The sequence below is a fragment of the Podospora bellae-mahoneyi genome, chromosome 5 (genome assembly GCF_035222275.1).
Source record: "Podospora bellae-mahoneyi strain CBS 112042 chromosome 5, whole genome shotgun sequence".
NCBI lineage: Eukaryota > Fungi > Ascomycota > Sordariomycetes > Sordariales > Podosporaceae > Podospora > Podospora bellae-mahoneyi.
The window spans coordinates 2,316,149-2,329,990 of NC_085884.1; the positions used below are offsets into that span (position 1 = coordinate 2,316,149).

The 13,842-nt window shown below is 51.4% G+C and overlaps 7 protein-coding genes across 7 annotated transcripts; 3 read left to right on the forward strand and 4 right to left on the reverse strand.

Moving 5' to 3' along the window:
- The first annotated feature begins 386 nt into the window (after positions 1–386).
- On the forward strand, positions 387–2,873 carry QC761_511770 (uncharacterized protein). Its single transcript, XM_062880340.1, has 5 exons — positions 387–740; positions 789–863; positions 917–1,047; positions 1,100–1,204; positions 1,262–2,873. Exons 1-5 carry the CDS (start codon positions 519–521, stop codon positions 2,124–2,126), a joined length of 1,398 nt encoding a protein of 465 aa, XP_062731040.1. The 5' UTR covers positions 387–518; the 3' UTR covers positions 2,127–2,873.
- On the reverse strand, positions 2,703–3,536 carry QC761_0080640 (uncharacterized protein; the record flags this gene model as incomplete). The annotated part of the gene is made up of 2 exons (XM_062872837.1): positions 2,703–3,082; positions 3,146–3,536. 2 exons carry the CDS (start codon positions 3,534–3,536, stop codon positions 2,703–2,705), a joined length of 771 nt encoding a protein of 256 aa, XP_062731041.1.
- A 214-nt stretch (positions 3,537–3,750) lies between these two features.
- Positions 3,751–4,545, reverse strand: QC761_511780 (uncharacterized protein; the record flags this gene model as incomplete). Its single annotated transcript, XM_062880341.1, has 1 exon — positions 3,751–4,545. The coding sequence occupies one exon, from the start codon at positions 4,543–4,545 to the stop codon at positions 3,751–3,753; it is 795 nt and encodes a 264-aa protein (XP_062731042.1).
- Positions 4,546–5,217: 672 nt separating this feature from the next.
- Positions 5,218–7,054, reverse strand: QC761_511790 (uncharacterized protein; the record flags this gene model as incomplete). The annotated part of the gene is made up of 3 exons (XM_062880342.1): positions 6,657–7,054; positions 6,027–6,600; positions 5,218–5,964 (listed from the first exon to the last, which is right to left on the reverse strand). The coding sequence occupies exons 1-3, from the start codon at positions 6,794–6,796 to the stop codon at positions 5,218–5,220; spliced, it is 1,461 nt and encodes a 486-aa protein (XP_062731043.1). The 5' UTR covers positions 6,797–7,054.
- On the forward strand, positions 5,257–9,973 carry QC761_511800 (uncharacterized protein). Its single transcript, XM_062880343.1, has 7 exons — positions 5,257–8,071; positions 8,128–8,326; positions 8,381–8,690; positions 8,742–9,048; positions 9,106–9,417; positions 9,471–9,542; positions 9,599–9,973. The coding sequence occupies exons 1-7, from the start codon at positions 7,953–7,955 to the stop codon at positions 9,756–9,758; spliced, it is 1,479 nt and encodes a 492-aa protein (XP_062731044.1). The 5' UTR covers positions 5,257–7,952; the 3' UTR covers positions 9,759–9,973.
- A 595-nt stretch (positions 9,974–10,568) lies between these two features.
- QC761_511810 (uncharacterized protein) lies at positions 10,569–11,141 on the reverse strand (the record flags this gene model as incomplete). Its single annotated transcript, XM_062880344.1, has 1 exon — positions 10,569–11,141. The coding sequence occupies one exon, from the start codon at positions 11,139–11,141 to the stop codon at positions 10,569–10,571; it is 573 nt and encodes a 190-aa protein (XP_062731045.1).
- A 552-nt stretch (positions 11,142–11,693) lies between these two features.
- QC761_511813 (uncharacterized protein) lies at positions 11,694–12,553 on the forward strand (the record flags this gene model as incomplete). The annotated part of the gene is made up of 4 exons (XM_062880345.1): positions 11,694–11,859; positions 11,916–12,070; positions 12,128–12,195; positions 12,250–12,553. 4 exons carry the CDS (start codon positions 11,694–11,696, stop codon positions 12,551–12,553), a joined length of 693 nt encoding a protein of 230 aa, XP_062731046.1.
- Positions 12,554–13,842: the final 1,289 nt, after the last annotated feature.

Sequence of the window (13,842 nt, forward strand, 5' to 3'; positions counted from 1 at the left end):
TTCAAACGTCGCCGGTCATCAGACAGCAAGCACTTAGGCGGCCGGCGGGTCGGGTACGTACCCGACATGGTGCTATTTTGTTGTTGACTTTGGGCAGTTAACGCCGGGTGTTTCTTTGTCGTGGCCTCCATTTGCTCGAGCCGGTTCCGGCAACACAAACGGATTCTGCAGTATGGAACACAAAGGATGCGGTATCGTCGAGTACAAAGCCATGGATGCGTTTTGCATAGAAGTCAATGATTCTGAGATGCTCGTCTGGCATTGGATAATTAGTGGATGATGGAATGTGGGCAGATGCCAGCACGGTTAGGCAGCTGGACAGGGTTAGGGTCCATGTCCGACATGCCGACAATAACGCTAAGAATGCCCCCTTTTTCGATCAAAATATTTGATCAGATGAAATTGCTGTCACTTGGTGTAACCGGATAGCCATCAGTCCCAATAAGCCAACTCAGAGCGAGTCAATATGTTCAGTCCGCGTTCGGTGTTCCCCACCTCCCCCTCCGCACGACCTCTTGATGATTTCACATTGCCAAATACACCAAAGTTGTCATCACTTGCTGGGTATTGCAAATTGTCAGTCTTATTTTACAATGGGTGATAGTATTCCGGATACCAACGACGTGTCGGCGGCTGGTGACCGCGACATCGAAACCTACCACATCTCTTCCGCGCTGCACGCCCGCGCCGCCCATCATGAGTCTTTCCAGCAGCTGTGGGAGACGAAATGGAAAGGACCTGTATGTCAACAAGGGCCAATCCGGCCGTTCACAGCTAATCATCAACAGTGCGCCATGGGTGTCTACCCCTTCATGTTTGGTTGCATCACCGACTTTCAGCCGGTGGTTGACGCCATCATCGCTGTAAGCACCAACCCTTGGATGCAGCTCTTGGCCTTGTCTAACACCGCCGACAGAAAGGCCTAAAAGAGCCCTACGACTGGGATGAATACGCTTCCATGTTCTTCCCTCAAGCGTTCAAGCTCGCCTTTACCGCCCGCCAAGCCGAACAAAACGGGGAAGAGGAAAAGGCTTGCGAGTTGTACCTGTCCGTTACCCCATCTCCCATTCCGTCCCAACTGTCTAACACAACCCCAAAGCCGAAGCTCAGCCCTTTACCGCATCGCGCGTTTCCCCGCCCCGCGCTCCCCCAAACAACACGAAGCCTGGAATCTAGGCAAACAAGTCTTCTACAAAGGCGCCTCGTATGTTCCCCCATTCCCCCATTCACCCACCCCACCATCCTTACTAACCCCCCACAGCCTCCTCCCCATCCCCATCCTCCCCATCTCCATCCCCCACCCCAACCACCTTCCCTCCGAACCCCCTCTCATCCTCGCCTCCCTCCTCCTTCCCCCGTCTCCACACCCCCTCCCCCTCCTCATAATCCTAACCGGTCTCGACGGTTACCGCACGGAACTCTCAGCCTGGCAAACCCCCCTGTCCCGCTTCTCCATCGCAACCCTCGTTCTCGAAATCCCCGGAACAGGCGACTCCCCCTCCCTCCCCTCCGACCCCCTCTCCCCCGACCGCCTCATGTCCTCCCTCTTTTCCTACATCTCCACCGCCCTTCCCACCGTTAACTCTTCCAATGTCATCATCTGGGGCTTCTCCACAGGAGGGTACTACTCCCTCCGCGCAGCCCACACCCATCCGTCCCACCTCCTCGGCTCTGTCTCCCTCGGCGGCGGCTGCCACCACATGTTTGACGAGACCTGGCTCCGCAACGTCAACCATTTGGAATACCCCTTCGATCTAGTCCATACCCTCGCCCACAAGTTCGGTTACGGAGACGATCTAGACCAATTCATCAAAGAAGGCAAAAGCAAATTCAGTCTCCTCGACAGCGGGATCCTGGATCAGGAAAGTTGCAAGACGTTGGTGGTCAATGGTGACTTGGACGAGATCTTCCCGGTGGAGGATTTGTATCTTGCCGTCAAGGACAGGAACGGGAATGTGAGAAAGAACACCGAGTTCAAGGTTGTCGAGGGGAGGAAGCACATGGGGGAGCCCGAGAGCTTTGGTGTTATTCTCGAGTGGATTCATAAGCTGTGGGGGTTGGAGGCGGGAGTGGACGAGTTCAAGAAGGGCGTTTTGGAAGGTTTGCCTTTCAAGCCGAAATATTGAAGGTGGTGATGAGACTTGAGCAAGTTGTTGCATCGAATACCATGGCAAAGAAGCTGTGGCTGTGGAGAAGCTTACAAAGGTTTTGGCCCCATTTTCAAGCAAATGCTAATGCACATGGTGATAATGTTTCTATATTGTCAAAAGCCAGGAAAAAAAAGGAGAGAACCAATACGGAGCCCTTTATTTATCTTATCAATAACCCCCCCCCCTCCCCCCGCCCCCATGATATAGAATATAATTATATTGGGAACGATGATTACTAAGGGTTGAAAGATATTCAATAGGCTTTAAAAGATAGTTAAGAGGCATTCAAAGATAGTTAAAAGGCGGTAAAAGGTAGTTAAAGGGGTTAGAAGAGAGTTAAGAGCCGTTAAAATAATAATGAACAGGCCTTTAAAGATAGGTAAACAAGCTTAAAAGTCAATTTGAAGGCCTTAAAGAATAATGTAAAGGCGTTTAAAGATAACTTAAAAGCTTATTATTTTTCTTTCAGGACCTAAAAACACCCGCTTATATCGCTGTACGCGCTCTCACCCGCAAGTCGCATCTCCCACTGATTAATCAACCAGGCTTGGACTAATGGCTCTTGCGCCTCAACACCGAAAGCTTTTCAAAATCGTTCTGAACCACTGCCAGTTCCTGCTCCAGTCGTACCTTGTGAGATTCAAGTTTGGCAATCTTAATGTCACACCGCGCTCTTTCTCTGTCCATAAAGGCGACAGTTTCTGGCAAAATATTGTCCGTACGATCGTTCCAAGCCTTTAGCGCATCCGTTTCGGCTTTCGTCGACTTCAAGTGTTCAAGGGTGAAGTTGCATGTCTTAAGCGCCTTACGCTTGAGGTGCCGCTCCATGTATTTGAGGATGAAGGCATCGCGCGAAGGGTCATATGGCTCGTCGTTGTCGACTTGCTTGTCGTCTGGGCCGGCTTCTTTTGCTATGCCTTTTCCCTTGACATCTGGTTAAACATTGCTTAGCCGTTCGAACCATGCGAAGGGCGCTGTTGGAGATGTAAGCAAACCTTTCACTGGTGTCGAGTTGTCGGAGGCAGCTTTCTTGTCTTGGAGGCCAACCTCCTCCTTGGTCGAGGCTTCATCACGAATCGTTTGCTGATCCATTACCGTAGTGTTTCTTGGTAGCTCTTGCAACAAAGTCTGTAGTTGAAATTGAAACTGGGTGGCTAAGTCTGTGGTGGAACTGTGAAGATGGTGTTGGAGTTGAGGAAGAAAGGGAAGAGGAAGAGTTGACAGATGGGAGTGGGAGATAAGCTGCTGAGTTGCTGTGTCCGGGTCCGAGCAGGCGGCGTCTTGCCACACAATTCCATGGGAAAGCACAGGGGTTAGCACAGCTGTGCAAACCGTGGATCGAAATGATGGAGGGTACGATCCAAAATGACGGCCGTGGAAGATCATGGAGACGGCATCTAGGAAAGAACCCCTCGGCACAAGAAACCTCCGCGGACTCGCCCAGGGAAGTCACACACCTCAGCGTTTAGCGGACGAGTCCCTTCAACTTCATGAGGAGGAGCGAGACCGCTGTTCTTTGTTACTATGCACGTTATGCAGCTTCCTCCACCTCTTCACAACAGCCATATATTGCCAACTCACAGTAAACCCAGCCGCTCAACTAACCCTCCACCCCCAACTTCTTCGGCCCCCTCGCAACAAAAATCATCATACTCCCCACCACCTCCACCTCCACCTCCTCAAAAGCCGCCTTAAGCCCCTCCTCCAACTGTGCCCTTGTATCTCTCTCATTCCCAAAAACCTTATAAACCCGATTATACAACCACAACGTATACCTCACCCTCACCCCCGCCAGTCCCCGGGCTTGATACTCCCTCCCGGGCAAAATAGTACACCCAACCAGCACCCCATCCCCCCTCAACAACCTCGCCGCCATCCCAAAAACCCCATTTTTACCCTCCGGTGCCTTGGTCCGCAGACAATGAAAAAGGTTAAACATCGTCACAACATCATACCTCCTCTCCCCCAAACTCTTGGGTATATCCCCATCCAGCACATCATGAAGTACCGTCTCGACCGTAGCCAGCTCTCCCAACCGGCCATTCACACCCTCAATCCTCCTCCTTGCCTTCTTCAGCGTAGAAAGATTATTATCCATCAACGTGATCCTCATCGACTGCCTATTCCCCAGACAGGATTTCAGCGCCTCCGCAACAAAAAACCCCGTCCCGGCACCAACGTCGAGATGCTCCCAGCATCTGGCTTCTGTGTGTTCTGACGGCGAGAAGTATTTCTGGAATAGTGGGAGTTGGACAGACTTTGTAGGGCAGCGCCATATTCGCGTCATGTTGTGGCCCAAGACGTGGATGTCGTAGTAGGAGAGTGTGAAGGCGTTGTAGTAGGTTGAGGTGGGGGGCTTGCGGCCGTTGGGTGGGGGGTTCTCGTGGAGAGTCATGGGAAATCGTGGGATTGGTTAGAGGGCTTGGGGGCGTCGTCGAAGGGTGTCAAAGTGGTGATGGAGGGGGTTTGGACGCCGGTCAATGGGCGCGCTCGTGTCTTTTGAGGGTGTTGGTCTTTACTGACGATGCCTTGCCAGTTTTCCTTGTTGCTTTTTCGCCAAAGGGATATGTCCCAAAAATCCTTAAAAATGCAACAAAACCCGGTGAATATAGCGGTATCTCAGTGAGGAGAGAGAGGAGCAACTGTGGACAGGTGTGTAAGGTAAAGTTCAATTGCTCCGAGAGGCAGTGAATGAAGGAAGGCGTGAGACGGAAATAGAAGCATGGAAGCCGCGTTGCGCCTCGTGGTCTTCACTATCTCCGTGGTCAGCGGCCATGGTGAATATCTCGGTTCCACTTTGGCGTTGCGATATGGTATAGTTGTCACTTGCGGGAAATCTTGGTAGTTGTGGACAGATATATGTATATAAATAAGGCCGAAGGCCGGTGGTTCGAATTTCATCCGATATCTCCTCAACAATTGGATCAACTCGGGCCACGTCGTTAAACGGGAAAAGAAGCGCCTGGCGTGACATGGCAAACTTGCGGCTCGGAGTGTGTCAAAGTGTGCAAGCGCTGCAATTCATCGCTGTCATTACTGGGTATAGACGCCTCAGAATACTCACCATCTAAAGCTTGGCCTTGACAGCACCCTTTTCCCTCTGCTCCTCCTCTTCTCTAGCCTCCTTGTTCAACCTCCGCCACATATCCTTCCGCAGCTCATGCCCATCCATAAACGCCCTAAACCACTCCCTCTGAAACTTTGGCAACCTTCTCCCCATACCATTCTCCGGCTCCCCCGCCAGTCTCCTCACATCCTCAAAATACTCCTCAAAATCCGGAAACACCAACGTAAACTTGACCCCATCCCCCCTAGCCTTGATCCTCTTCTCCTCCCACTCCTTCATCACCTCCACACTCGGCAGACTCGCCCTCCCCGCCAACACCCTAGCAGCGAAAACAGCCTGCCACTCAAAAATCTTAAACGTCAGCCCCGCACCGACAGCACCGACAAAAAGCAACGTTGGGTCTCTCTGGTACACCACGTGCTGATACAGCTCCGGCACGCGGTTGTTCCTAATCTCCACGTCTGGCAGAAACGGCATCGTCCACGTGTATCCCGTCCCAAAGATGATCGAGTCCACATTTGGAATGCTCTTCCCATCAGCCAAATGCACCGTCCTCGTCTTGGGACACACAGACTTGATCGAAGGGTGTTGCTGAATCCTCGGGTGCTCAAACGCACCACCGCCAAAGTAGCCATTTGCCGCACGGCCGATGGTGATGGTGTGGACTGGCAAATCGGCCGTCTTGGAGTGCGCGAGGTCGTAGGCGATGTCAGCTGCCGACACGGAGGCGCCTACTACAACCACGCGCTAGATTAAAGTTAGAACAGGTTCCCGCCGCCGGAAATCCGAAGCAAAAGGGGCAAACAAACCTTGTTTTTGAAATATCCCCTCCCCCGAAAGTGCTTACTGTGAATCACACTCCCCGGCCTCCCCTTTTCAAACTCGTCCAGCCCGTCGATCGCGGGTATATACGGCACCCAGTAATGCCCGCTCGCCACCACCACCGCGTCAAAGTACTCTGTCCACCAGTAATCTTTCTCCTTGCCCTCCTTTCGCAGCACTAGCTTCCACTCTGTGCCTACCTTTTCGGCCAGCTCGACGGTGGTGTTGTAGGACACCAAATCCTCGTAGTTGTTGCGCTCGATCAGGGACTTGATGTAACGCTGCATGACGGTCCAGTGTCGAAAAGGGGTTTCTGGCCCGTGGAGAGCGATGGACTTGTCGGTCTTGTCGGCTGGGATTGGCTCCTGGCTGAACGACATGGGGAGGTGGTCGACGTTGGTTTCGAGGTAGGGGTAGACGGAGGACTCGGTGAAGCGAGGGCGGTCAGACTTGGGTGTTTGGGCTGGGAGTTTGGGTGGGATGGGTAGGGGGGTGTCTGCGGTGCGGTTGGCGAGGGAAGGGAAGTTGGTGAGGGTTGGGGGGCGGGCTTTGTCGCCGATCCTGGGGATTTGTCAGGAGCTGAGGGTCGGACATGGTGAGGGGTGCAAAGAAATTACCAGCATCCTCCGGCCTCTTCGCGCCTTTCAAAAACACGGATGATATCAAAGGTTTTTTCTTGGGCGAGAGCGTCAATGGCGATGGCGCCGGCTGGGCCGGCACCGATGACGGCGACGCGCTTGATTGGTGGGCGGGACATGGTTGGTTTGACTGGAAAAACGAAGATATCGCATAAAATGTGTCGGTGGTGATGTTTTGGAGCCGCGTGGCATTATGTATGTCTGCCACCTAGCCGTCCGGCCGTGTGGGTCGGGGTGTGATCCGGGCCAAGCCGGGGGTGGTTCGGGAACGGCCCACCCTGGCGTATTGTGTTATATCACGCCATCGCTGCGATGGGGAGGTGAACGACGCTTTTCCACAGTGACGGGGGACGAAGCTGACCGGGAAAAAATCCGAACTGATTTTTTGCTAGGGCAGAAGTATTTTGAAAGAAAAACGACAAAGACGAAGTCGACACCGGTGGTGGTGATTTGGTAGCGCCTGTGGCTGGCAAACAGAAAAAACAAAAATGTTGGTATGCTAACAAACAACTACCGGTGACGTTTGGTGTTCGGTGAGCCAGGCTGCAGCGTTCCTGCTAAGACCTTCCCGATTCGCCCAGGCGTGGTCTGGGCCCTGTCAAATCGTCCCCCGTTTCCCAACTGCCTTCCATCTCCCCGACACCAGTTTCCTTTTCGTTAGACTAATGGCACATTGTGAACCAGTCATTGTTACAAGCTTCAAATTTTGCCATTACGCAGCTATCCAGTTTCTTGGTATCGCCACGACTCGATACCTGTTCCTGGATGCAGTAGTCGATTCTACCACAAACTTGACTTGGACGAGTTCAATGACACAGAGGCAGTATGCTTTCTCGACAAGGCCAGAAACGAACAGCAACTCTGACATTCCTTGAGGACTCTCCTCCTATCAGGCCCCAACATGATCCACCCTACACCACACCACATCTCATCCCATCCCACAATGAATGCCGACTGGGCACCAGCACTACTTATCAACGCTCTCCGAGCCCGGTCTCCGGGACGCCTTGCAGCGACTGGTCCCCGCGAATGCGGGTGTTCCGCCTGTACCACCCAACTAGCGGGTCCGCACGTGGGAACTGCATCTCGATGCCATCCACGGCCTGGATCACGTCAACGCTGGCAACAAGGGTTCCGACCGTTGGCTCCCGCGCCCCGAGCTGATCTTTGATCGGCAGTCGCTGTCGATAAAAGCAATGCCACGTCTCCCTGTTTCTGTCACTGATTCCTCGGTGTCATCTAGCTCTTCAACCACACCGCCAAGCCTCGGACAACATGGTTCAACCATCCGTCAAAATGGACACCAAGAAGAGCGGGAACGACGTGGACTCTGGGACATCCTCTTCTGTTGAAGAAGGATGGACAGAGTGGGATGAGACCAAGGCCCGGAGGAAGTCCGTTTGTCTTATCTTCCGTCTACTACGAAGCGCGGCGCTGACATCGTGCGTAGGGTTGACTTTTCCGTTTTGCCATTGTTGTTCCTTGGGCTTCTAGTCTTTCAGCTTGACCGGATGAACATTGCTAGCGCCTTGACTGGTGGCTTTGCAGAGGATATTGGTGTCTCGTTGGATACCATCAATGCTGGCAACCAGATGATGTTTGCTGGTATTGTGCTGTTGGAAATTCCATCCAACCTTGCCCTTCAAAAGGTATGATCAAAGATGACGCTCAACGATAAGCATTTGATGACCCCGTATTGCTAGCTCGGACCAAGGAAATGGATCGCAGGTCAAGTCCTGGCGTTTGGTACTGTGGCCTCACTGCAAATCTTCATCCATAACAAGGCCGGGTTCCTGGCCTCTCGGCTCATACTCGGCTTCTGCGAATCTGGCTACATCCCCGGTGCCATCTACACCCTCTCAACATGGTATGCCAAGCGAGAATTGGCCAAGCGGGTTGCTATTCTGTTCTTTGGCATGTTTGGCGCGAATGCAATTAGCCCGTTGTTGGCCACCGGCATCCTGAAATTGGACGGTGCTGGGGGCTTGCATGGATGGCAATGGCTCTTTCTTCGTATGTTTTTCATCCCGACCTTGCCTCCGATTCGATGCTGACTGATCTTAGTTGAGGGCCTTTTTACCATTGTGGTCTCGTTCATTCTCATCTTCTTCCTCCCCGGATCTCCTGACATGCCAAGGCCGCTTCTCAGCCCAGGCCTGATCAGGTTTGATTCGAACGACCGCGATATTCTCCAGAAGAGGCTCGAAAGGGACGATAATGAGAAGAAGGGAGGTGCGCAGGGAATGGAAATTCCCCTGCAGCTGGTGTGGAAGACTGTCACCCATTTTCGGCGGTGGCCACATTTCATTTCTACCTTTTGCCTGTTCTCAACATGGAGTTCTTTGACCACCTACACACCTTCCATCTTGAAGTGAGTTATCCCCGCATATCCGTCTTTTAGCTAGGCTAAATATCTGACTGCAAACAGATCTCTGGGCTGGGATACTATTGCTGCGAATGCTTTGGCTGCCGTTGGTGCTTCCCTTTCGCTGGTCTTTGTTTTCATCTTTGCATACATCAGTGACAAAACCAACGTCCGCGGTGGCACTGTCATCCTTGCACAGGTCTGCTTTCTGATCACGTTGATCGTGGCAAGAGAAGTCCATCCACATGTCGGCCAATGGTCACGATGGGCTTTGTGGACAGCTGTCAACGCGCTGGCCGTGGGGTATCACCCTGTCCACAACACATGGCTCCAACTCAACTGCAGAAGTCCAGGTGAACGGAGTATCAGTATTGCGTGAGTTCTTCTAGACCAAAAACAAACTTGCGGGGTTTTGCTGACAGGTGCAGGATGTGGGTCATGTCTGCCATTAGCGGGCTGATGGTTGGCACACAGTATTATCAGGCCAAGGATAGACCATTGTAAGCTGTGCTGCTCACTGCTGCACCTTGATCTATGCTAACGTTGTGTGCCTTAGTTACTCCAACGGTCTCCGCATTCAGATCATCATGGTGTCTGTTGGTATCGTCTTTGCCATCCTGCAGGTTGGGATTTACAAGGTGCATAATAAGAGAGTGGCTGAGGGGAAACATGAAGCTGATGAGGATGGTCAGGAGCCACAGATTTATGTCCCATGAGTGGCGGATTTGGCTCATGTTGTAAGAGGGGTGCATTCGTATTGGAGAAGCGTGCAGTTTTCGTTTTATTTCACTCGTGGTTTAAGTGACAAAATCTGGTGGTGGACCTTCATGACCCTGACGGGGAATGAATAAGCTTCGTCGATCCAATCTCCTCGAAGTGAAACAGATTTCTAGTATGTCTTGCAACGTGCTCGTGGTTCAGATAAAGTTTCGATGCGTCCAAACCCAAAGATCGATGTGTCAGCCGACTTGCCGTGGCCAAGATTTCTCAAATCAGCATCTGTGAACTGGATGGTTTTGTCTTTAAACAAGTGCGCGTCGTTGGTGACTTTTCCAAGAGCTCCAAGGGGTGGGATAGAAGAAAGGAGGATGCCATCTCGCGTAACGATGTAAGGAACCAGCATCCTGACTTCGAGACTTGGAAAGAAAGAATAGTCCTTACATTGCTTACCGTCCTGCCCCAATTGGTCTTCAAGAGACAAATTCCATCCACGCCATCGCATTATCGCAATGATATCAACCACAACCAACAGAGAAACAATTTTACCAATTGCAGACTTGGCATCAGGTGTTGCCAGAAAGCGCACCATAGAACGAAGAGTCCCAAGTACAAAGACCCAGGATATGCCCCTCCGGTTAAGGTTGTGTAACATCTCACTTTTCCCGGGCTCCGGATAGAGCCAATAAGCTGTTCTGAATCGTCCAAGACCCAGCGAGCGGCGGACTATGGCTATTTTGCGTGCCGGCAGATATGGGTAACTCTCCTTGTGTAACCAAGCATAACCTATCCTATCATTCCCCCACCCCCTAAGGACCCCCCTGCCACCCATCCCATTCCTCCGTCCAGCTCTCCTCCAGACCCGTCTTCTCATAGTACTCACTCCCAAACCGCAACGGCAAGCAAACCCCGTACGCAATTTTTTCTCCCTGCACACTCACCGGCGGGTGAATAAAACACGCCAACCCCTCCCTACACTCCCGTTTGTCCTCCCCCCCGCACCAATCGTCATTAGGTTGGCAAATCCCAGGACCATCACAGGAGGGACCGCAGCCGCTATTGCGGGGATCGTCAGTGCAGTATTCTACTCTCTCGTCGCAGTTGTCGTAGAGGTCCCATCCGGCGCATTTTGTGTAGATTTTTTGCGTGGAGAGGTCGATTAGTTGGCAGGTGCCTGGGCAGCCGGTCCAGGAGGGGTCTTTGAGGGTTGTCCAGCGGGTGCAGGTTGGGAAGAGGGGGATGCATGTTAGGGGCGGGGCGCAGTCGCCGAGGTCGTAGTTACAGGGAGCGTTGATCTCGGAAGGGGGGGTGGTGGTGTTGGGAAGGGGGGTTGAGAGGGTGGTTGGGAGGAGGGGGAGGAAGAGGATGGTTGGGAGCTTCATTTGGGGTGGCGGTGGGAGGGGAGGTGAGGTTGAAAGTTAGCTGCCTAGGCAAGGGTCGCATGGTGGTGTTAAATACTTGGTTGGAGGCATGGGAGGAATGTGGATTGATGTAATGTTGTGGTGGGTATGCAATATCTTCATTGCTCGTCTATGGCTTTAACCGGGCTGACTTGATGAAAAATGCAACTGTTGGTCGCGGAGGGTGAATCCTTTTTGCGGAGTTGTTGCCTCCTTTGTGTGGCATGAAGGAAGTCAGTACCAAGCATAAACGGAAGAGAGTTGCTACACTGCACCTGTTCAAACACTGGACGCCTTTCTCAAGGGAATTCATCGATGAGTTGCTGTCAGAGAGTTTGGATCAAATGTCTGGTCGCGCCACAAACCACGTCTGTGTGGCGGTTGGAACCAACCCAATTCTTTCCCCAGGCAGCAGCCTAGTGGCCTCCGCTGCCTCAGAGCTTCCAGGTTGCGTTGCAAGATTGTGGCATGTATCAACGTCCACCTAGGGAAGCCATCTGATGGTGGAAAGGCTAGACAGGATATCGGGGAGTCATGATAAAAAGGCTTGGTGAATACTGCAACTTGTTTTGCTTTCTTCTTCTTTTTCATTACCGAACAATTCAACTAACAACCGGGAAGATGAGTCCCTACATCATCTGCTGTCCTATCTGCGGATGGAGAATATACGACATAGGTGCCGGCTGGAGAAACGAATTTCGTGGTCGTGAGTCTATCTGTGTGCTCAACAGAGTACATCTCTGCTAACTCCCGTAGTTTGCATCACACCAAAGAAGGGAAAGATTTACCTGACTGGACTCGGCGTCTATGACGACCCTAGCAGCGGCGGCTTTATTGCCCCACGAAATACAGCTGCCAGATATGACGACGGATACACCAGGCCTCAGAAGGATCAATTCGATACCCATAGGCTGTGTACTGGCAAGCGCGGCTTCGCAATTCACGATGCTTGTTGGCTCCTCCCCCAGCAAGCCATGTCAACAGCCGCGGTCCCCCTTGACCGGGTTTTCTATTCTCTTGACTCAGCCAAAGACTCGTATAAGCCCCCTAGGTCCGAATGGGCCTACGAGCAACACGGAGAAGAGGACAGCCTGTTTCCTTGGGAGATCAATGGACGCGATGATGAAGCAGAGGATGCGCCTTGGACCGCTGACCCACGTAAGGTGAATGTTCAAACGATACTAGACGTAATCAGACTCACCGAGAGATTTCCAGACGACGCCAAAGCCAAAAACCTGACCACCGAGCTATCAGACCTGGTCGGAGAGTTTTCTTGGCTTTTTGAGGCCTTTCTGGATGACAATCGGTGCCCAAGGGACTGGAAATTGCTGTCCCAACTACTCGCCGACAAAAAAAAGCACCATCATCACTCCGTTTACTCGAAGGGGGCTTGAGATCAGGAGGCATATCTGGTCCCGCATTGTCAAGCTCTTGCCACTCATAGCTTGTCACGAACCATGGACGGTGAGAATAATTTGTGATGAAAAGATATATTGGCCGGAATTGGGTTGAGAAGAAAAGGTCTTTTTCAGCAGAGCCTGGCACTGCTATCACTGGGTTTTATGGGTCCCTCGATTCCACCATACCGGTTGCAATTGCGGTTATCACTGAGACTGCTAATATTTAACTAGGTACCTATAACGAACCCCTATCCAGAACCTCTGAAAGGGATAGTGGCTGAAGGCAGTTCTAAACAATCTTGGTTCGGTACAGCTAAACAGTGTACAATAAATGGCTTATCTCAAATCACAATAGCTAAAATACCAGCGATTGTAACTTATATTACATACTGCAGAACTATCTATCTACACCAGCCAATTCCTCCGTATATATAAACCTCAATCCTCCAGGTACCTCCGTACCTGGCTTGCCACTGCTTACTAGTGAGCGGTGGTGATCCACCTTGGCTCACCACGCTCACCAGGTGAGCCTAGTAATCCGGCTTACCTCTGCCAACAGGTAAGCGCCCCGTCGTCCTGCAGCTCCGCCGTTACATTTTACTTAATCGCCCACCACGTGTCACGGTTTTGGAAGACGGGGGAGCCACAAAGAACTACTCAAGACTGGACCAGGCGATCGAGCGGGGCTCACGGTCCATGGTCCAGTAGTGGCCAATAAGAAGAGGACCGAGGACAGTCTGTAAGTTAACGATCTACGGTCACTAGGTCTATATATACGGAGGAACTGGCTGGTATAGATAGAGAGTTCCGCAGTATATAATATAAGTTATAATCGTTGCTATCTAGACTATTGTGATTGAAACAAGCCATTTGTCGTACATTGTTTAGCTGTACCGAACCAAGATTGTTCAGAAGTGCCTTTAATCAGTATCCCTTTCAGAGGTTCTAGATAGGGGTTCGTCACATTATACTATATTTTCTAAGTCTTCGCAATACATTAAATACGTACGTTATAAAATCCTATATAACGGATGCAAAATAAGCTATACTCGTAAATATATTTTCTTTTCTTTCTATATTATAAATAATTACTTCATAGTAACTCGAGCGAAAGAAAAGTAAGATAAGTGTAAATGTAAACCGTAAAAACTTAGACTAACTTTCGTAATCAACTATTAAATTTCTCCGGGTAAAGCAAACACGTTACTCCCTCCGTACTTACGAGGAGCGTTTGTTCGTGCGGGATATCTAGGAGGAGGATACTGTCACACTTAACCCAACGG

Coding starts and splice junctions, on each gene's coding strand:
- QC761_511770 (XM_062880340.1), top strand. CDS start 519: ATGATTTCACATTGCCAAATACACCAAAGTTGTCATCACTTGCTGGGT. Junction 741..788: donor AGACGAAATGGAAAGGACCT/GTATGTCAACAA, acceptor AATCATCAACAG/TGCGCCATGGGTGTCTACCC. Junction 1,048..1,099: donor AAGGCTTGCGAGTTGTACCT/GTCCGTTACCCC, acceptor ACAACCCCAAAG/CCGAAGCTCAGCCCTTTACC.
- QC761_511800 (XM_062880343.1), top strand. CDS start 7,953: ATGGTTCAACCATCCGTCAAAATGGACACCAAGAAGAGCGGGAACGAC. Junction 8,691..8,741: donor ATGGCAATGGCTCTTTCTTC/GTATGTTTTTCA, acceptor GACTGATCTTAG/TTGAGGGCCTTTTTACCATT. Junction 9,049..9,105: donor TACACACCTTCCATCTTGAA/GTGAGTTATCCC, acceptor GACTGCAAACAG/ATCTCTGGGCTGGGATACTA.